At 41.9% G+C, this 21835-nt stretch overlaps 1 protein-coding gene across 4 annotated transcripts in view; it reads left to right on the top strand.

Moving 5' to 3' along the window:
• The window catches only part of ccdc88ab (coiled-coil domain containing 88Ab), a 73800-nt gene that overhangs the window by 24494 nt on the left and 27471 nt on the right, over positions 1-21835 (top strand). For all 4 annotated transcript variants that reach the window (XM_080507241.1, XM_080507240.1, XM_080507239.1 and 1 more), the window contains exons 4-8: positions 8868-8937; positions 16016-16074; positions 16871-16954; positions 17594-17734; positions 18276-18448. In XM_080507241.1, coding sequence (XP_080363367.1) covers positions 8868-8937; positions 16016-16074; positions 16871-16954; positions 17594-17734; positions 18276-18448 — 527 coding nt within the window. The remainder of the gene's footprint in view (positions 1-8867; positions 8938-16015; positions 16075-16870; positions 16955-17593; positions 17735-18275; positions 18449-21835) is intronic.

The following is a 21835-nucleotide window of genomic DNA, read 5'->3' as shown; positions in this document are numbered from 1 at the left end:
CTTCAGATGGTCCACTAGGATCTGGAACTTGAAACGTTCCGTGGCATCTCTGGGGAGTAAATTGTCCAGGGCGACGCGGAGTCGCGCAAAGTCCCTTGGGTTCGGACGGTTGAAGTCTGGGATTGTAGGAGTTGGCCCTCTGTAGGATCTTTCCTGTCCACCAGGGGGAGTCACTGAGCGTCGATGTCTGGGCTCGTGTCGAGGTGAAGGTGGACTCCATCCACCACACCGGTCTGGAGAGTAGCTGCGGCGGCGTGCAGGCGAGTAATCACCTCGATGTGATGGTTCGCTGTATTCTCTGGCAGAATAACGAGAGTCTCTGTGGCTGGCATGACGCTCAGGTGAGCGGCAGTGGCTGGACTGCTCATAGTCATAACCGTAGCGCCCCTCTCTGTGGTCATAGCTCCGTCGTGGGGCCTGATGCTTGGTGCGTGCTGACTCAGGAGAGTGCTTAGGTGAGGGAGAGTCATATCTGGATGATTCCCTGTAGTCCTTTGTCTCTCTGCTATAGTCGTGACGCCTGTCAGCGGACGGTCGTGGTGGCGTCTTCCTTCTAGGTACGGTCTCCCTGTCCCGGAAGTGGACCGACGATGCGTACCTGGATGAGTCACCTCCGTAATCCAGCCCATCTCGGTAGAGCCTTTCTCGAGCGGCTACAGTACGTGGCACTGGACGGGGTCTGCTGGGCTCCGCTTCGGCTCTGAGCTGCTCATTTTGTAACTGCAACTTCTCCATTGATGCTAGGAGATCTTCCCTTTCACGCTCTAGGATACGGCATTCCCTTCTCCACTCATCTGCTGAAGATGCCCGTGTGTCAGTGACTGCACGTCGCGCTGGGCTATGATGCAGCTGACCGTCTGGGGAAGCGGAGCGTGAAGCAGGTCCACCCTGGTCCTCCTCATCTCGCTGCTTCCCGGACCATGCACGGGACTCGTCATCCGAGGTGGTAAACATCTTGGTCCGCTGTAAGCTCTGGATCCGGCTCGAAGGACCACTTTGTAAGGAAGAAGACTGGCTTCCTTGTTTTGACTATGTGTTGGATCGCTATGTAGAGCCCACAGCGGGTGATTGGTCAGAATCACGCAAGAGTCCCTCGGTGGATGATGATGGTTTATTGTCATTCAACTGTAGGATGGGGTGTTCTCATTACAGTAGTTACGGGAGGATGACGTTGCGTGAGTGGATACGCGCGTGTACGTGTGTGTGTGTGTGTGTGTGTGTGTGTGTGTGTGTGTGTGTGGTTACATAAAACACCGAACAGTGGGAATGCCGTATCACGTCCGTACACCACGGGTAAACAATCTCGGACTGAATGCTATCCGGTACGGCAAGCCCGAGCCAACTTGTGATTGGCTGAGAGTCCAGGTGAAGCGAGGCGTATTCCAAAGGGGAGAGAGAGTGTCACAGAAAGTGTCTTACAGTTAGCGGCCACAAGGGGGCCTTTTTTACAGTGTGCTTACGGGTCCATCAGAGCGGCAAGAAAAGCTTTCAGTGCATTGATTTGGTTCACGGGGATGTAGCGAGATCTGCCGTTAAGTAGTTTCTGTGGCTTCGTGTGTGTTTGTGTTGGCTGTGAAAGAAAGCAGAAGCGTGCTCCTTCCCATTGTTGGTGATAATAACCTTTTTTTTTTTTTTTTTTCCAAGCTCATAATCTCTGCAGGTTTTTCAGCGGGGGAGAAGTCCGCAGAGGGCACGTGTGTGTCTGGGTGTGCGCGTGGCTATGTGTGAACTTTTACAGTACCATGTGCATCGAGCTCTCCAGCATTGGGGAGAATATACCCATCTTCTCGTTTCCATGGTAACAGTTCGGGTCTGCAGCATTGGTGTGACACGCACACGTAACACAATTAGCCCCCTGTTAAAGCTGGTGGGGTGTGTGTGTGTGGTGTTTTTCTAGTCTAGCGTGGACTTAAAATCTAATCGCACACTGCTATATCATTGTGGAGAAACATTAAGGTTCTCATGGTGGAAATCATAATATTTCTATTTGAAGATGTGGAAGTTGATGTAATGTCCCCATAATGTGTAAAGACATGATATAACGAGGTGAAAACATCCATTAAAAAAAAAAACCTAAAAAACAGTTTCACATGATGAAAACTACCAAAACAACTGAAAAAGCAAAAAAACTATTTCCAAAGCATCTAACAGTAATAAAGCATCTGTTCAACCTAGAATATGTTTTTATTTTCTGAAGCTGATCATCTTTTTAAAGGATCAATATATTGCGTGGCTCGACGCGAATTTCAGAAATTGGTAAAAAAAAACTGCTCTTTCCGGCTCCTTTCGTAAAGGTTGCGGACCTGTGTTGTGCTTGATTGCAGTTTTTGAGGTATATGAGCTGGACAGCCTTATCATGAAAGGTGTATATTGTTAACAGCAGACCGATTATGCAGAGGCTTCACTTCCTGTGAGGTGTTTGATGTGCAGATGTATTTTTGGTTCATCAGTAATTCATATTGCCAAAAGACATCCAGACACTATTTGTCTTTTGTTTTAACCTGTAAAACAAATAAAAGCATGCTGTTGTTTCACGTTCATTTATGATGACATTTAGGAGCTCATTCACTCTCGCTACGTTCACAGCTCTCATCTTGTTGAGGCACTTGCCGCCCTGCGTGTGCATTTGTAGTCGGTGCATCAGCAGAATAGAATCACTGTCGGCAGACGTCGACTCGCCCCCACTTAACCTAAAGCTATAGCGTGGGATGCTTTATTGTTTTCTATTCAATCTGGGAAGAATTATTTTCTCTGCATGGAGATGACTCTGCACATCAACGTTTCGCAAAGTGAATGTGATCGCATTGCTTGCATGCGTATACAAATTGTTTCCTGCGTGTTGCAGGCAGAATGTATTGAATCCCGGCTTTCCATCGCTCTGTCTAAACGTCTCTTCGGGATCGAAAAGAAGCTGTGAATTCTGCAGGAATCAATAATACAGCAATAAAGTGTGAGGAGGGGGAGAAGGGGGGGGAGATGAGGGGGGAGGAGGAGGAGGAGAAGGCAGTTCAGCTCTGCGTGCCCGGAGTGAAAAGTGATGAAATCGAAGCTTGCATCCCTTTCTTTTTCCTCCACACCCCAGTCTATTTGTCCATTTTCTTCCAGCATCACTCACCGTCTTGGTGCCTGCTGATTGGCATTTTTTTGAAATTTGAAATCACAGGCTGGTGCTCTGCCCCAGTGTGTGAAATGGAAATTATTATATATGAGCGAGAGAGAGAAGGCGAGAGAGAGAGAGACTGTCATCTTCACTAAGCCAAGGACGTTTCCGCTGCCACAGCAGTGAAAGCTGTGAGTGTGTGTTCACGTGTGTGTTTCTGGCAGTGTTAGCGGCACATCGCCGTGACACGCTCACCGTGGCGGCTGCTCTCTCTCTCTCTCTCTCTCTCTCCTGCAGTGTCTTATCATGTTTAATGTATGAGAGCTAAGCCTTTGCCAGCTAATCCAAGACGCGTATTAGGCGACTCTATTTTGGTTTATGAGCCCCGGGAATAATCCTTCACCACATTCATCAGAAATGTGGTTTATTGGCAAAGCAACTCTTTCCAGGTTTTATTTTGTGGAATACAATTGCGTTTGTTTTGCTTTATAGGCGAAACTAATGTATCGGTGATCACATTTTCACTTTTTTTAACCTTCAGGTGTTCTGCACAGATGGTATTTTTCTGGCAGTATTGGATAGAATTAATTAGTTATTGAATATAGACACCGACAGATTCCTAATTCATAAAAGTGGATATATGATGGTCGGTTTTACTGGACATGGACAATGTCGATCTGCTACAAGTGTTTAGTGTTGTCACTGTTGCTTCAGGAAGTCAAATAAATGTTCTTGGATAGACGGTGTGTGTAGTGGAATATTAAAAATATGCAAATAGCTGAACAACATTCATAATTTTAATCTGCTAACTGCTGCACTGGAGTCCCTGTAGCTTGTAGCAAAACTGTCAGAAGATTTTTTGACTCTCATTAGTCCCAAAATCGTGGCAAAACTAGTTTACAAACCTTTTTCATGGTCAGACGTGAGGCTATGGCTGTACAGTATATCTCTAATTCATCGTTGGCACAAAATGTGCACAATGTATTTGCCAGCGAATGACTGAATTGTGATAAATGTGTCAAAGCACTCTACCTTCATGATCTGCAAATTGAAAATATGAAAGAAAAGTGTTTAATCTCGATCGACACAAATTCTCCAATCGATTAATCAAACAGTTCTTGATGTACACATTTCATAGCTGGCTGGCATAAGGCAGAAACGCCATGAACAAAATATTATTTCCAAAATGATGATGGTGGGAACTGCACGTGTTATCTACAAAACAAATGTACAACTGGTTAAAAATTGAGGGTAAGAGAAACACTATTAATAACAAATCCCACAACAAAGGCATCGACATCTATTTAAGCCTTCATTTCCAAGACTTTTCTGGGGAATACACATCATTTTAGCCTTTCATTTAATTTAAGCCTTTTCATTCTAAACGGACCCTGAAAATACAATAAAAGTTTTCCATTTTCACTTGAAAACATTATCGTGTAAACCAGGCTCAAGTTATTATATTTACTGTAAATGTTTTTACCGTAATACTCGACAACCTCCAGTTGAACCCGAGTTGTGTAGCTTGATTTCTACCACTGCCGTTCATTTTGGATGAGCGAATCTGTAGAAGAACCTTAAAGCGAAAGTTGGGGTGTTTTTTTATGAAATCCCGAGCCGAGAACTTGTCAGATCAAAGCAACAATCGTAGGACAATTGCCTCTGGAGACAGGAAGAGAAGTAGAGGAAGGAAAACTGGCAGTGAATAGGCACAATGCCGCTGCAAACGCATGACTCTGCAGAGTGGAGATCGATTGTAAACTCTGCATCTGAAAGAGAGGAAGTCAGTTGAAGTGAATCACTGAGTGGAAGAAGAGTGCCTGAGCGCGACGTGCGTCACGCACCGATGCTTGTTGTTACTGTAACTTTGCAGCCGGGTTCAGGAATCAATGATTCATTCTGAGTAGTTTGAACCCATAACGATGAGCTGAGTCATTACAGTGTGTCTGGATGGTGTGAAGGGAGCGCGGCCGGATGCTTACTCAGCAAACACATGACAAGTGGACAGGTGGGAGCCGGAGGGAGCGGCGGGACAAGTGGTCATGTATAAAGTAGACGTCTTGACACTAGTTCCAGGTCTGTATGAACTCGAGTTTGTGTGGAAGTGTCAACAAATGCAGGAAGTTTCTTTCCCTCAGTGCTGTCAAGACTCCAGTCGAGAACACAGACCTTCACAAGAGGTCACTATAATGTCCTCTGGCGGTGGTTGATTATGGTGTGTTGCCCCCTCTTCTTCTTCTTTTTTTTTTTTGGGCCAAAGCGACTGTCATGAGTTGTGTGTGGCGAATTGGCTGTCAGGCGCACCAAATGTTTCTCTGCAAGACGCCAACTGTGGACGACGATTCTGTCTGACGCTTGTTGAGCCAATCTGTCTCAAGCTTCAGACATCGTGGCTCTTTGGTCCTTCCAGTTCATGCTGCCTGATATTAGTCACCATGCATCAGCCTCAAATATACCATCGCCATATTTGTTTGTTCTTCATGGGGAATAATATGGTAGACTAAATTTATTGAACAAAACAAAAAATGTATGTACATTTGAAGCTATCTGCTTAGAAAATACATAATTTAAATAATTCTTTTCACTTCTGAAGTCTTCCCTTATGTGAAATGTATCTTTCTAAATGTATACATCTTTTTTATATATTGTTTTCATATTATTGTTTTATATCTTCACTGGTAAATTCACCAGTCAGCAAAGAATGTCCCAAGTCAAATCAACCCAGTGCATTATTAATTATCAAACATACATTAAAAAAAATGTATTCCAAGAGCTTTAAAGCTTTATTTATATTGATTATATCACTGCAATAATTGCAATGGTTTCCTGCTTGAAGATGTATTTCAAAACATCTGCAGAAATCTTAACATTTCAAACATATCAGTTTGTATTTTAACACACTGGTGGGACCGTCCCGGGATCCAGGGATGTCTGTGGGTCAAACGCAGATATAATTAACATCGTTTTCATAGAAATTGTTCTTTTTTTGTGATTTTTTTTTTTTTTTTTTTTTTTTTTTTAAAGATGTAACCTTCATAAAGCACCAGCATGCTCCCTGCACGCTCCACACACCAGCGGAGGTAGAAAGATGACAAGCAGAGCAGATAAGGTCACTGATCTTATCACCGCAGAGGCGAAACCATGGCAACGACACTCCTGGCATGCTAACCCTGACCACGACCTCCATTTTGACCTTCACCCCAGGTCAAACGCGTCCTCTCTGCATGGGTCTGTGGGTCAGACGATTGCAGCTCATTAGTGGGATGGAGGGTATCTGAAAGTCAGGGAGGTGAAAGCGTAGGGGGTTTTAAACCTCAGACACTCTGATTAGACAGTGTCTGTCTGTCGGTATCTGTTATCTGCTCATAACCCAGGAGAAACATGTTCACACTCACTCTTGTTTTCCTCCCAGCAAAGGTTCACATGTCCGCAGGCACAAGTCGCATCTGATGCAGGGGACAAAGCTGCATTCTGCAAATCAAATAAATTATATCTCATAGTCCACACACTTGCATCTATACTCGTCTATCTCCGTAGTTTAGTGGGGGTGGGCTTCCCTGGGGGTTTGCAGAGAATTTCATGGAGAAAAAACATGTGTACATCATGGGGATGCCTTTTCCAGGAATATTTTCTCCATCTACGAAATAATGGTAAAACTATGGTATATTTTATTAAGACACACATTTATATAACTTTATTCCCTAATTTACCCCAGTTTTAATAACTATGATGGACAATAACGGAGTTATATAATACGCTATTTTACAGACCATGAGAAAGAATCACCAAAGTGTTCATATTGAAGCTATCTAACCTATTGCACATAGTTCCCAAACACTATTACAGATGAAGTCTTATAAAAGATAAAAACGTAAAGAAGTCGGACATTGAACCCAATAGGGGTCGAGCAAGACTCAAACCCGCACGATAGTCCATCCTTGTGCTTTTTAAAGATTACTGATGTGTTGTTAAACTACACACAGAAATACATGCATAAATCAGTGTTGTAGCAGTAGCAGCAGTGCAGCTTTCTTTTCTAATCCTTCAGCCATTCCTGAGGTTTACTGGATTGTCCGAAAGTCACCCTCGGTATCGGTTTAGTTGTTGGATCTTTAAAATTGCATGAATTCAGTCCAGCTGTGTTTCTTTTTTAATGACGCCCAGCAGCCGATGGCACGTTTCCTGCCCTCCCCTTAAACCTCCAGGATGAGGTAATGCAATATGTATGGGGCAGATGGTTCTGGCAGGAGGGGCTGCATCTCCAAACCCACTTACTTCTTTATATAATCCTCTTTGTCATGACTTCAGCACTAACCTGTGTCAAGTTATTAAATCCGCCGGGTAAAATTAGTTCGGCCTCCTTCGCTGCCTTCAGGTAAAGATGAATTTTTTAAGTGAGTTGACCTTCGTGTCCTTTCCTCTTAAAGGAGCCAGACTTGGATTTGACAACATTAAAAGTTTGTTTATTCTGCTCTAAAGGTTACGATTGTGAGGGATATTTTGTATGATGCCTTGCGGTATGTACAGAATGTAGGAGACGTTGCAAAAATGTAAATTCCCCCCCAAAAATGTGGTACACGTGCAAAGGTTAAACAGCACAATTAGAAAACATGAATTCAAGCTTTCATGGGATAGTTTAGGCTCTGTTCGCCGGCTAGTCAGTTTATATAATTTAACCAAAACATACGTCGATTCCTGCTGTGTGTTTCATTGTTCAGTGTTTCATTTTGGTTTTCATGATTGACATGTGAATAGCAGGGGGGCCCTGCAACAAAACCCACAACAGCCATTTAACCCACAAACGCCACGTCACTTGCATCACCTCACACACACACACAGAATGACCACTGACACACATCCACCATCGCGCTCTTCCAACCATCTGTTGTGGAAACCGTTCAGTTTTCATGAGAACGCTTCACCCACTCTTTCACACAAAATACTTCTGTCATCAGCTGCCAATAAGCGTAAAATATTGTGCTTTCACCAGCCTATGGGCTTGAAATATCAGCGTGTTTTTGCAGTTCTATAAGCTACAATATACTGGGTTCTATTGTAGCCTATAGGCTGCAGGTAGCTGCTGTTTTCATAGGCCTTATTTCCTGCTCAATAACATGCTGATCCAAGCAGCCTCTCAACTACAAAAAGCTTGACCTTTTTGGAACTTACAAAAGGCCTCAGTCATCATGAGCGGTCTCCAGGCCACGGAATACAGGCATCATTAGCCAACCTAAGAAATGTTGGTGTCATTTCTGCCCATAGGCTATGAAATGCTGGTGTCTTCAGCAGCATTCACACTACAAAATACATGTTTTGAAAGGCTAATATTGTCAAAAATACCATTTCCTCCAGTAGTTTTTGAGCTGCATAATGGGGGTGTGTTTAGCAGCTTCCAGGCTACAAAATACTGGTGTTTTTCAGCCTCCTAGGCTATGAAATCTAGTGTCTTCCGCACGTTGAAGCTACTAAATACGGTTGTTTTTGGCAGGTTAAAGGGTGCAAAGTATTGGTGGCTTAAGTAACAAATGACCAGGGCTTCTGACAGCCGATGAGACACTTTGTGGAGTTCATTCAGGAATGAATGCATTGTGGACTGATAAAGCAATTTTGAACTGGTATTAATGTCGAAAGTGAAGAACGACATCATGCGTATAATTAGTTCAAACATTTGCCACTAAAGTAAGCTGGTTGTTGGTCACTCATGCTGTATTCAGTCCTTAAGATCTCCCTTCCTCACCACTTTCTTTTGTCTTTCTGTCTCCCTCAGGAGAGCCTCCAGCAGCTGGTGATGATGCCTTTACCGAATGTGCTCGTGCTCGGTCGTAATCCGCTGTCTGGTGAGTCACGCTTCTGAAACAATGCATTTAAAGCTCTAAAAGGACTTGGTTAATTGCTGTTCAGGTTTTAATTCGACTGCTCGGAGGCATTTCGTTAGCTGAGTGACTTGAGCTGCAAGCGTGGAGACGGTCACAAAGAGGACACGGAATTTTGTGGCGCTTTTGTCACTTATTCACTGAGCAGCCATAGACCTGTTTTAATTATCCCGTGCTTTGATGCTTCATGAGGTGCTCTCTGGCCGTAGATCCACGGTTTCTTTGTTTCTCCACCTGCTCAATGATGAGCTGTTTATTTAATCACTCCAGCCATTAAAAACTGGACATGGTGGGAGAAATCTTTACTGTTGTTGTGGTGCGAAAACGGGCATAGTAATGGTTCGATCTCAAGCTTCTCATTTAATTTGTCAGAGCGAACTTGTCCCATTTAAAGCCTCCGGCTCACCACAGGGATGTTGCCACAGGCCCAATTTGCACAGCTCTATTACCCGAAGTGCTAAATACATTTAACCATTTTGTGACAGAGCTTTGACCTGCTGATCCCAGCTGTGTTATTCGATACATCCGAGCCAACCAGTAGAAACGGCAAGTGTGTGGATGTCATGAAAATATTTCTAAGCAGCTTGACCCGACCGGCCCCGAGTGCTACTCGATATTGCTGCCTGACCTTGATGAAACCACTGGAGAGAAGATCACAAAACAAATACTTTGTGGAGATGAAAGGCTTTTCCAGAATCGTGTGGACGTATGTTCACGTCACTTGAGCAACTGGTGATTGGATGTATTAATTCACCATACGCATGGGAAGTGTTATGTGGGCCAATCTGCTCCGTTTTCATTTACAAGTTCCAAAAAAGAGCTTTCTATGTAGTTTACTGTCTACTAAAGTGTCGAAGTAGTTCATTAGGCATTTTCTTTGTGTTGGCACGAAGAAAATATTTCGAGAAATTGGCACATTAGTTGAAAACATCAGATTTCTGTGGAAATCTAAATACTTATTTACTATACTCTGAGATTGTGTGTTGAGTCTATGGTTTCAAATTCAAGCTGTCATTACCAGACTAAACACGTTTAGAGATGCAAGAACTTGATTTCATGGATGCCGTAAACAGTAGCTTATTAAAACCTTGTGACATGCTTCATTTCATTAAAAATATATATTCATTTCATTTTCCCCCCTTGGTGAGACAATGGCCCATCTGTATTCTTAAAAAGTACCTCATGGGTCATCCATTTTCATAGAATTATATTTTAAAGATGGACGGCTGTTGAGTAAATTAAACATATGTAAATATACTCCCAAACAAAATAACCCTGCAGAAAACAAACCTCAACCTGTTGTCAAACCTTTTAAAACATTGTTGGATTGGCTCAATGTTCAGCTTCTTAGTCATTTTTAACAGCCTGCCTGAATGTAAATAATATATGCACCTTGTTTTAAGTAGCTGCAGTGCCACGTACAGTATTCTCTGTTCTCCCTCTGCGGCCTTCCTAACGTGCTGACCAGCCATTTCTGTTGTTTATTGACTGCTCATTGCTTCTGTGCGCCTCCTTTTGCCCAAAAAATAAACACATTCTTATGTTTTTTTATGCTGATCATCTGCAGTCTGTTTCATAACTCTTAAACAGCTTTTCTTTTCTGGCTGCTAATCAGCTTTTTGAGAAGCTGAGAGGGATTCTTACATCCACGGTTCTCCCGAAATAAAGTCGAGTGGTACACGTTTGAGGATCTGCTGCGTGCGCGGTGCTTTGAAAACCGTCCAGCTCTGCAGCGTTAAGGCCGACTCGGTGCCGACAAGAGAGGATGGAAGCGTCGGGCTGCATTCCTCAAGGTTTCTTGTGCCCTTTACCCCCCCGAGCTTGTCGGATGATCATTCAGCAAGTCAGACCAGACCGGCGGCGGCTGCTGCTGCGGAGTCTGACTCTGCGGCTCAGCGGCTGCCAGCTGAAAGTCATTGGACATGTGGCTTTTATTACGCTCTCATTAGGGGGCAGGGGGACGCCGCTTCGTGTGTGTGTGTGTGTGTGTGTGTGTGTGTGTGTGTGTGTGTGTGTGTGTGTGTGTGTGTGTGTGTGTGTGTGTGTGTGTGTGTGTGTGTGTGTGTGTGTGTGTGTGTGTGTGTGTGTGTGTGTGTGTGTGTGTGTGTGTGTGTGTGTGTGTGTGTGTGTGTGTGTGTGTGTGTGTGTGTGTGTGTTCGGGGGATGGGGGAGGGTTGTCTTCACAAGAGTGAACAGTGGGAATGAACTGTAGTACCCCCCAGGCTCTGATTTACCCTCGACTGCCTTGCATTTAAACAGAAACACACACACTTGTGCATGCAAGTAGTGTTTGTTTCATATGGGTGCATGCACATGCAGAGAGTAGCTTCTTTGTTTGGTCTGTCTCGGAGTTAAAAGCGGTGATTTAGTCTTTATTTCCTGCAAATTGTCCCTCAAAGGGAGTGTACTGAAAATATGCTTAAGCTGAACTTTTTTTTTTTTAGCATCATTATTACAAAGACATTTCACTCTCACAAAATACACTTGCCAAAAGTACAGCACATCCTCTCTCCTCATCGCTCCTGCTGGAGGAGGAAAATCCCACAGAAGTGGCAGTAGCAGAGTCTCGCATGCAAAAATACACTTTGTAAATAAACACAAGCAAATGAATAATGGAGCCCAAAAATACAGATGACCCATTTGGAAACATGATGTAGATAATGGGCCGCTCTGTGGGAAAGAAATGTTTTTGACAGTCGCAACAACAGGAGAGACAACTGTTGGGAACTGACAGCTGACAGGCAGCATGAACTGTGATGGGCTTAAAAAGCTGTGTGTGTGAAAGAGAGAGGATTTGTGTGTGTGTGTGTGTGTCTGAGTGAGTGTGTAGTTCAGGAAAAAGTCGAGGGCTAAGCTACTTTAGATTGCAGTGTTGCATTTCTGGGATTTGTTGTTTGCTGACACCAGTTTAGGCCTACCGATGTGTTGCTAAAAACGAATAAGACTATTTGCTGTCGTTCAAAGTGTGACCCACATGAAAAAAAATTACACATTAAAAGGCATCAGATATCGCAAATGAGGATAATCCCGCCGCATATAGGAAATGTATCATAACTGCATATGAAAATGAAATGCAGAAGTTGCAAAAAGATCAAATAAATCCCATCCATCCACACAGAATACAGACAGAATTAAATTGTTAATCAAGACTGATGGCACACAGACTCTGTATGAATTTAAAAAATACCATACATATGATATTTGATCTTGTATATTTACACTCTTCCAGTGGAGGTACTTCAGAGCAGTTGGGCGCCGACATGGTGACGTGTTAGTTTGTTGTGTTTTGTGTGAAGACGATGATGCTGATGCTGTCTGTCATGCTGATGTCGGGTCCAACACGTGTCTCATGAAGCACAAATTCCCCAGAATAATCTCAGGCCCGTACTCTGGATTGAATCCACTGTGTCACACTGTCAAAGCAATATCCGCTTGCTTGTACCGGTTTTATTGTGGACATACTTGAGCGTCAGGGGTTTTTCTTCTCTAGTCACTGTGGCAGGAGAGATGGCTGCTGGCGGTGAGCGCACACACACACACACACTCACACACACACACACACACACACACACACACTAGTGGTCACATCCTTAAAGTCGTGCTAACAATGGCAGTGCAGGAAGACGGCTTCGTCACTGTCTGTCTGACCTCACTTTTCCGGGAAAAGAGGATGAAAACGGGTGGAAGAGGGGAGGTGTAAGATGATTTGTAACAATGTCGAAGGAAGGAAGGAAGGATGGGTGGGTGTGTTGCAGAGAGAATAAAAAGAGATGGAGTGTGTAAAAAAAAAAAAAAAAAAAGGGTCGAGGAGGGATGATGGGAGCTGCAGAGAGAAGGGCTGCACCTCCTCGGAGCCTCGTCTCTGCTTCTGCCGCTGGAGGGAGATTTCTTTTCTATTTTCAACCTCGCCTCTTCGCCTTCCTCCCGCTCTGTCTGGATGATTTCTCTATTTCCACTCTCGCTGGCTCGTGTTTGTGTTGCCGTGTTTCCCTTCCTTTTGTCTCTCTTCCTTCATCCTCCCCTCTCAACGTCTCTCCCTCTTGTTCTCCTGCTCCAGCCGTATGAATTATTTATCCAGTGCGCTCCCTTATCTTTTCCCATGTTGCTTCAGTGGATTTGCTGAGGAGAACAGGTTTCTATGGCTCTAACGGAGTATTGTTAAGCCCTGCAGCTCCAAGTTTCATCTGCTGTCACATTTCTACACTGCGTTGCTCTACATTTCATTTTTTTTTTTTTCAGCAGGTGCAGACTATGAATTAATGCTTAAATTTCTTCCCTTTGACCGACAAATCTTAAATTTTACTCGTGGATCGGAGGCTTAGCACATCATCAGAGCAAATTCCTGAAATCCTTTAATTCTGACAGTTTCATGGTCGCCGCGGTGATGCACTGCGGTGGGGCTGCTGCTGCAAGCTTCAGCTACAAACCACCAACAGAATGATTACTACTACTACTACTTGGTTCTATAGCTAACATCACCTCACCCGGGAGTCAAAACCAGATCAGGAAAATACTTTAATTGGGTCAAAACTGAATTAGACCAAGACCAGATCATCCAGCGATCAAGACTTTTAAAAGGCCATTAAAGTCCATGAAAATGTGTTCTCAAGAACAGTCTGGAGTGCTGCCGCACACACGCCAAGCTTTTTCTCTGAACATTAAATGTAATGGAACAATAGATCAATTCTTGGTTGGCTTCATTAATTTATCTCCTTAAGGCAGCAGCAGTGTACATAGATGACATTCATTCAAAACACCGTTCATTTAACTCATGATGCTCGGAAGGCATGTAGTGATCCAAAAACTTAACATCCTTTCTTAAATGGAAACTGAAATTAACGTTGGTTTTATAAATATTGTGATTGTTGTTCAGTTTGTTTATCTATTCATCATCATCATCATCATCATCATCATCATCATCATCAATAATACAGCTGAATTTCCATCATACAGCTGAAAAGTTTAAACATCCGCTCATCATAAATCAATCATGAAATCATACACATGTGTAAGGTTTGACTAATGTAACCAGCTTCAGTTTTGGGTAATGATCAAAAAATAAACACAATCTCACAGCATTTATTGGCTCAAATCATCTGAATTATACCAATATTGTTCTTCCACAGTTAAACAATGACACAGTGAGCCTCTCAGTCTGTTGGTTCATGATGTTAGACAAATATACAGTATTTACACATTGATCGAGTAGCCACGGTCTTGTGTGTAATATTGGTTTCTAATGAAGCCGATGATGATTGAAGCTGTCACTTTATGACCACACAGAGGTCTCTGCAACTCAATAACAAACTGTCGTGTGTGCGTTTATTGATTGAAGAGAAATGAGAGGAGGAGAATCAATTGGATTGTGGATAAGTAGATGGATGGACCCTGTCAATGGAGACATAGATTCAACATGTAGAAGAAGAAGAATCATCTTTATTGTCTCTGATTTCACACTGTAGATTTGTTGGAAATGACAATGAAAAGTCTTCAGAGTACCGTTATTATACTGTTATTACCGTTGCATAAATTGTATAAAAAAGTAGAGTAGAGGCTAAGACAAATGTATATCCTAGCAAAACATAACTTAAAATCCAAAATATATCATCAGTCAAACTAACCTTAATCCCTGTGATGAATGAACATATTCAAAATAATCAAAGTCAAGGGCTTAATGTCATCATGTACTTTTACTTTTCTATGAAGGCAAAACCACAAACATAATGGCTAAATGAAAGCTACTGATTCATAAAGACTTTAAATTAAAGCATGGCTGCTTGATATCAGGTGATATGATTTAAACTACCAGGGCTTTAAGATATTCTCCCACAACATAACTGATCTTGTTTTGCTTGTAATCCATTCCAGCTGTGGCAGAGCTATGTATGTATGTTTCTGTGTGGAGGGCTTTATTTATCTATTTTTTGCTTTTTCCATCACGTGTCCACAGTTCTCACCAGCAGCGTCTTAGATGTTTTGTTTTTTTTCATTTTTGTGCTTTGTTTTCACTTGAAAATGCCCAACATGTGTAAACAGTTTTTTCTTTTTTAACGTTGTTCAGGTTTTCCTCACGTGTCTCTGTCCTCCAACCATCACGACTCTGCACCCCCACCTTTAACTGGAGGTTCAGACTCACCACCTCGGCTCATTTATAATCTTAAATCAAACAACAATCCAAAGGCACAGATGAAAACTGTCACTCTGTCAGACACACTCATTGGACACAATGACTTGGATACACTATAACACTGAGTCACTGACACACACACACACACACACACACACACACACACACACACACACACACACACACACACACACACACACACACACACACACACACACACACACACACACACACACACACACACACACCACCTGGTCTGCTGTTGTTCAGCCTTGAAAGCCCCCAGATGAGCTCAGGCCTGTAGAGCAGGGAAGCAGCTGTTGGTGAGATTCAGCGTTTTCTGACAATGTGTCCTGACATGTGGAGGACGCTCATCCTGCCAGCCCACCTAACTCAGTGGGAAAACATCGTGGCACCGTAACCGGAGCGAGGGTTGTTTTTGTTTGTTTTGTTTTTAATGCAAGGAAACCGGAATGAATTGGAAATTCAGCTAATTGAAATTAAGTGTGGCTTAAGATAATGAAATCACTCCTGCCTTAGAAATATGACAAACCTTAGGAGCTGTAAGTGCAAATAATTTGCTCGATTTTTCAACTCTGACTGACTTAAACCTCCAATCAGTGCAGCTCTGAGCTGAATGAGATTTAAATGCATTTCAGATGGTGATGTTAAAAAATAAAATAAAATAATTATATATATATATGTATGTATATGTGTGAAGTTCAGACATACAGGGTGAAGTCACCTCGATATATAGCTTCATACTGGAGTGTGCATGGCACATGTTTCTTCTGCCATCAACACGTTATCAATCAATAAAATCAACTCGCCAATTTCTGTATATTTTGACTCATTTAAAAGATGTATAGCTTTCTTGAAGTGTAATTATTTGTTCTGCTCACTTTCACCTTTCAGAACAAGGTCTGGAGGAGATGAAGAAGATGCTGCTGCTGCTTCTTGGCTGTGCTGTCCAGGTAAGAGTTAACCCCACGTTAAATCAGTCTCGGAAGATTTTTGTGGTTTTGTGGACGCGGGTGTCTGTACCAGTGGACCAATTCATCTCATTCATTATTTCTAACCGTTTCTAAAGCCACTTTGTGGTTAGAAAATTGTCTTCAGTTCAGCCTCCAGACTTATTACCTACAATTGGTTCCATGAGTTGATTGCGTTATTTCTCCTCATTTATTTTTGTGGAATGAATGGAATTGTGGACCTTTTGCTGCCTTGATACAAATCCTCCATTCAGCACATTTAATTTCAGTTAAAACCAGTGAAAGTCAGAAAAACTCTCATATTAAAAACCTTTTTCTATAAACTCCTCAGGAGTTTAAAAAACAAACGTGAAATCATAAGAAACGGTGTCTCTTCTGATATGACTTCAGTTTTGATGTTTTCCCTCACCAACACATCCTCATATCTCACATTGTGGTTTTGGTGTTTGTGTGGAAAATTAAATGTAAGGAGATATGAGGGACATTTTCCTTGCATGCGTTTTACAACTGGACATGAACCATGCAGTGAAGGTGATCCAACTTCTGTTGTGAATTATTCTCTAATCTTTGGGGGGGGGTATTATTATCTCTGCCCCGTCCTGATAAGACTTGGACGCGGCTTCCTGTATCAGATCAGCATCTGCTTTGTGTTGGTCTACTAACCTCCTCCTGAACCCCCCCATCAGTGCAACTCTGCCTTTAAAAAAAAGAAGTCACCATGTTCTCCTTTCCATCGATGATTTACAGTCTTAACGGCGTTCTCCTCTTCTGTTTACAGTGTGAGAAGAAGGAAGAGTACATTGAGCGTATCCAGACTCTGGACTTTGACACCAAAGCTGCCATCGCCTCACACATCCAAGAGGTGAACAAAACTGGAAGGAATTAGATGTTTGACTTCTTTGACCTCACTGGTGGTGGATGTAAATATGTAAACACAGTTTCACTGCTTCAGTAATTATTCAAAGTCACAAATCTCCTGAATCTGGACGTAAAGTTGGAGGAAAAAAGTTTTTATTTCTCTTAACCTGTACATCCAGATTAGTAGCATTCAATTTCTGCTTGACAATCTGCCTGCACATAGTTCAACAGGATTTTATTCTCTGAACTATCCACAATCGTGTTTATATAAATAGAACAATCACACATTTTTCTTCTATTTTCAAGTATATCAGTATAAAAGTCATGCACTGTACATAAATTGCAAGATAAAATCTCTTATCTTGTTATTTTGCCAATTCTGTGACACATTTCCACCTCCATCAAGGATATTGTGACAACAGAAAGCTCTTAAGAGCATTTAACAGATGATAAAATCCACTTTTATAGGACGGTTTACTTTGAATTTTATTGTTTGTTTTTCAACCAAAAATGCCCAACTTCTTCAAATAATACAAATATTAATCTATAACAACAATAAATACAGCTTTGCGTGTTGTATCGGTGTCGTGGGCTGGTATGTCGTCAATCATCTGTATGACGGGGAAAGTATTGCGGTTTTCAGGTGACTCATAACCAGGAGAACGTGGTGGACCTGCAGTGGTTGGAAAGTGGCGAAATGCCCGCCGAGGACCTGGACGGCCTCTCCAGAAACCTGGCGTTCCACCTCAAGCGGCTGGTGGATGAAAGAGACACCCAGCTGGAGGTAACGGCATGTTTACGGTGTACATGTACAATAAACAGGCCAATTAGGAAAGTGTGGTTGTATATGTAAAACTCTTCCAGTCTGTTTCTAAAAGGGTTATGTGGAAAGTTTTCTCTCTCTCTCTTTTTTTTTTGCTGTTACCACAAAAGAGAAGCTCCAGGAAGGAAGGGTTGAAACTGTGAAGCGTCTCATTGATGGAGGGGAGGGGTGTGTGTGTTTTTTTTACTTAGACCACATGCGTCATTAAGTGAGTTTCCAAGCCATGGGGTGCAGATCTCCATGACTGATACAGCTGATTTGTGCGTGTGTCAGGTTTTAATGGCCTCCAGATTATCACTGTGTAGTCCAGCCGCTCTCAATTAAAATCCCATTTCCTGTCATGGGCACTGGATCAAAATAGGCTGTGTGTGTGTGTGTGGAGGGGTGGAGTGGGGGGGGGGGGACTTTGTGTACAATTCATCCTAATGCCTGTGTACCATTGAGTTCTATTGATGGACTCCGCTCTTCAGATCCGGTCTCACCTCCAGCTCTTTGTGTTCAGACTATCGTGGAGCTGACCCAGGAGCGGGACTCTGTGCAGCTCTCTCCTCTGGGCCCGTGCGCCAGCCACTCTCCTGGTGACTCCCCCAGTATGAGGAGGACCGAGAGCCGGCAGCACCTCTCCGTGGAGCTGGCCGACGCCAAGGCCAAGATCAGACGCCTTCGGCAGGAACTGTGAGTGTCTTATCAGATCGACCGGAGAAACTGGACGATGAGCCACAAAACAAAACCACACACCACCACAGGATTACTTTTTTGAATAAATATTACAGACAGTTTTATAAAAATAACTTATTTTCCTAGTAAGAACAAGTAGAAAATAGCTGGTGTATACTCCACCGGAATATACACATTACATAAAGCTAATAGAGCTCTTAAATAGGTAAATAAACATTTCCATAAGTTATTTCATGATGATTAATGACCCATTTCTCAATACAAGTTATTTTTTATTTTTATATTTACTTTTATAATTAAAGGTTTGCACAAAAGAAGCATCTGCATGCAGTGAATTAATTAAAACTTGGGGTTGACCCTGTTTTTTAATTTTTGGTGATAAAACTGTATATTACACACAATATACTAGAACAAATACAGAATGATTAATTATATAATTTATGTTTCACCTGACAATATATTGGGACAATTCAAGTTTGTAATTGCACATTGATAAACATATTCACAATATTAAAAATATTTAATATATTTATTAAAACCACATCTATATTCAGTAAAATATCTATTTGCAGATTAAAATATGTTTTAAGCAATCTATTAAAAACAATTATCCTATGTATGCGTCTGAAAAACTAATTATCTAGTAAATCCAAGCCCAAAAATGTAAACTCTGTGTAATATGTGACATATATAATACCTGTACACAGTTGAATAAAAATGGTTTGATAAACTTAAGTTGACTTGTCTGCAGTGTAACTAAAACCAGAGCATTCAATAAATGCATAATACAGAAATCGCACACAAAGCGAATGATTGAGAGTTAATCTGAGATTCTGTGGTTGAAACGTGACGCTTGATGAGTAACGGTGACGGGAACAGTCGCAGACTTCACTGCTTCATCCTCCAAGAACTTCTTTAATAATCACATGAGGCTCGTCTGCGGTGACGTTCCAAGCCTGCTCTCACAAACATTAAAGAGGCCTTTTAAATTGTGTTCATGAATAATGGAGCTTCCTTTCAGTAGTGCTGCTGTTTCCGCTCGACAGACAAAAACTCTTCATGGATCAGATCGAGGTGAAAGAGGACCTCCTATATATTTTAGTTGCACAATGTTAAAAAAAAACATTTGTGGTATAATTTTAAGAGACGTTGGTTGATTCTTGAGGGCCGAGAAAGTTTAGGATGTGATTCTGAATAAGACTCTAAAATCTGATCTGCCTGATCCATCGAGATATTTAACCCTGTGTCTGTATAGAAATGGCTCGTTTTGGCAGTTTTGTGCTTGCAATAAAGCCAAAAATCACATCAATTATAAATTATAATTCATCTAACAAGAAATTGATTAAAATCTAGACCTATATACTCAATAGCAGTTTAGTGAGTCCGTTTTATTTAGTTGCATTTCACAAAACGCCACCTTAGAAATGTATCCCAAAAATATTAAAACGAGCTTTAAGGTAAGTTAATTTGTTTTCTTTGACAAATTTTACAGACCTATTACTAATTTGCAAGTGTGGTTTAAAAAAAAACCTGAAGTCACGGTGTAAACACATCTGGTGTCTTGGTTCTGAGAGTTGAACCGAGTTGTAGTTTCAAATACTGTTGAAGACATCAGAGTCTTGAGATTGAGTTCCTATGCAAAATTCATCATCGTACTTATCTAATCATTTTGAACTTTGAGTTTGTACATTTTTCTTCATTTTGGCAAAAGATGAAAACACAGCAAGACAGAAACATTTGTTGAAAGGAGGCAGACGAACAGTAAATATTGTTTGATGTGATGAAAGTTGGAGAAACAATAGTGGGGGGAAAAAATGCAATAATTCCAGTTTCTACCCCCAGAGGCTTCTAAAGGTATTTATTTATCTGTAAAAGGTTTATTTTGTTGTCTGTGAGGATTTGCTTGGTGAAAGCTTCAACCTTCATCCCCATGTTTTCCTCTCGTGGAAAGACAATGATCTGATTGAGGCCGGACTGAAAGCCAATTACGGCTCTTTAACAATCGCTTGTTTAACTCGGAATAGTTTTAAGCTCGGTGGCATGAAAAGGATGGATGGCTTCTCACTGCGAGTGACCCCGAACTAATTAATTGTGGTTTGTTGTGTTGAAAAGCCGACATCAGTCAGAGCAGACGTCTCCCCTCTGCTTCTCTGACCGACATCGTGGCCATTTCTCAAAGAAAGCTATAGAAGATGAAGAAAATGACTTATGATGTTTGTTGGTTGCCACGGTGTTGTTTACTTGCTGCTGCGGCATCTGTGCCAGAGAGTTATTGTCATGTGATGAGCAGGACGGGGGACAAAAAGGCCTTCAGGTCTGTGATGTTGTCTGGTCACATGATTATTTCTTTTCTGTCCCTGCTTACATTACAGATACTGTGTCTGCATGCAAATGTGGATCTGTGTCACTACTGTGTGGTCTTGTGTTCCTGAGGCAGAGGGGGGGTGGCAGCCAGGGGGTATATGGTTCACATAACTCCACCACCGTCCAGCACCCCCCCCCCCCAAGTGGTTTGTTTGTTAATGTTTGAGTGGAAGTTTCTGCCGCTTGGCTTTCCACTCCTGTTTGTTCCACATTCGGTTCCTTCTCACAGAGTTTGTCTTTAAAACTTACATTTTGAGCTGCTTTCAGTTGTGCTCCTCTTCAACTTGTTCCTAATGGCTTTAGTGATGATGTATGAATATAAAATATCAATTTAGACCGTTATGAAAACTTTAAAGGAGCAGAAGAGAACTAAAACAGGGCCATAAAACATTTAGTTGTGTTATAAGGTCAGAGTTTAAAAATTATGCATAAAAGCCTTCACACAATCAAACACCACTATGCCCCTTATGCATACAAAGCCCCTCTGGGTTTGGTGTCAAGCAGCTGTTACTCATTTAATGCCTGTAAATCATTATAGTAACCACTGCTGCGGCTAACTACTCACTGAAGTGAGAAGCAGAAATGCCCTGGAAAATTTTTTTTACTTCCACAGGAAACGCGAGTCTGATAACGTCCTTTGAAAGTCACAAAGTCACTTCTCATTGAAATGTGTTTACAAAAAAACTAGACAACAGTGCAGTGCAGCTGCCCCCCTCTGGAAAGACCCCCCACGGTGCAAACAAGAAGCTGAGCGTCAATTTAACATGTTGTGAAAAAACAGAATCACAAAGAAGCTCATAGGCTTGATGACTTGGAGAAAGACGTACAACAGTCCCTTATGGTTTATTAAACAGTCCTCCATAGTATCAAATAATCTGTCATCCACCAGATTATTTCCCTGGAGGATGAAGGGATTGCATATGATGATTTATTCATACAGGAAGGTTTCCACACATGCAACCCAAAAACCAGAGAGCATTTCATATATTTATTTTAGTTTCATTAGAAACGAATAAAATT

This window comes from Blennius ocellaris (assembly GCF_963422515.1).
Source record: "Blennius ocellaris genome assembly, chromosome: 13".
NCBI classification, from domain to species: domain Eukaryota; kingdom Metazoa; phylum Chordata; class Actinopteri; order Blenniiformes; family Blenniidae; genus Blennius; species Blennius ocellaris.
The sequence above is the reverse complement of the archived record's forward strand: the minus strand, read 5'-3'. Positions and strand labels throughout refer to the sequence as shown.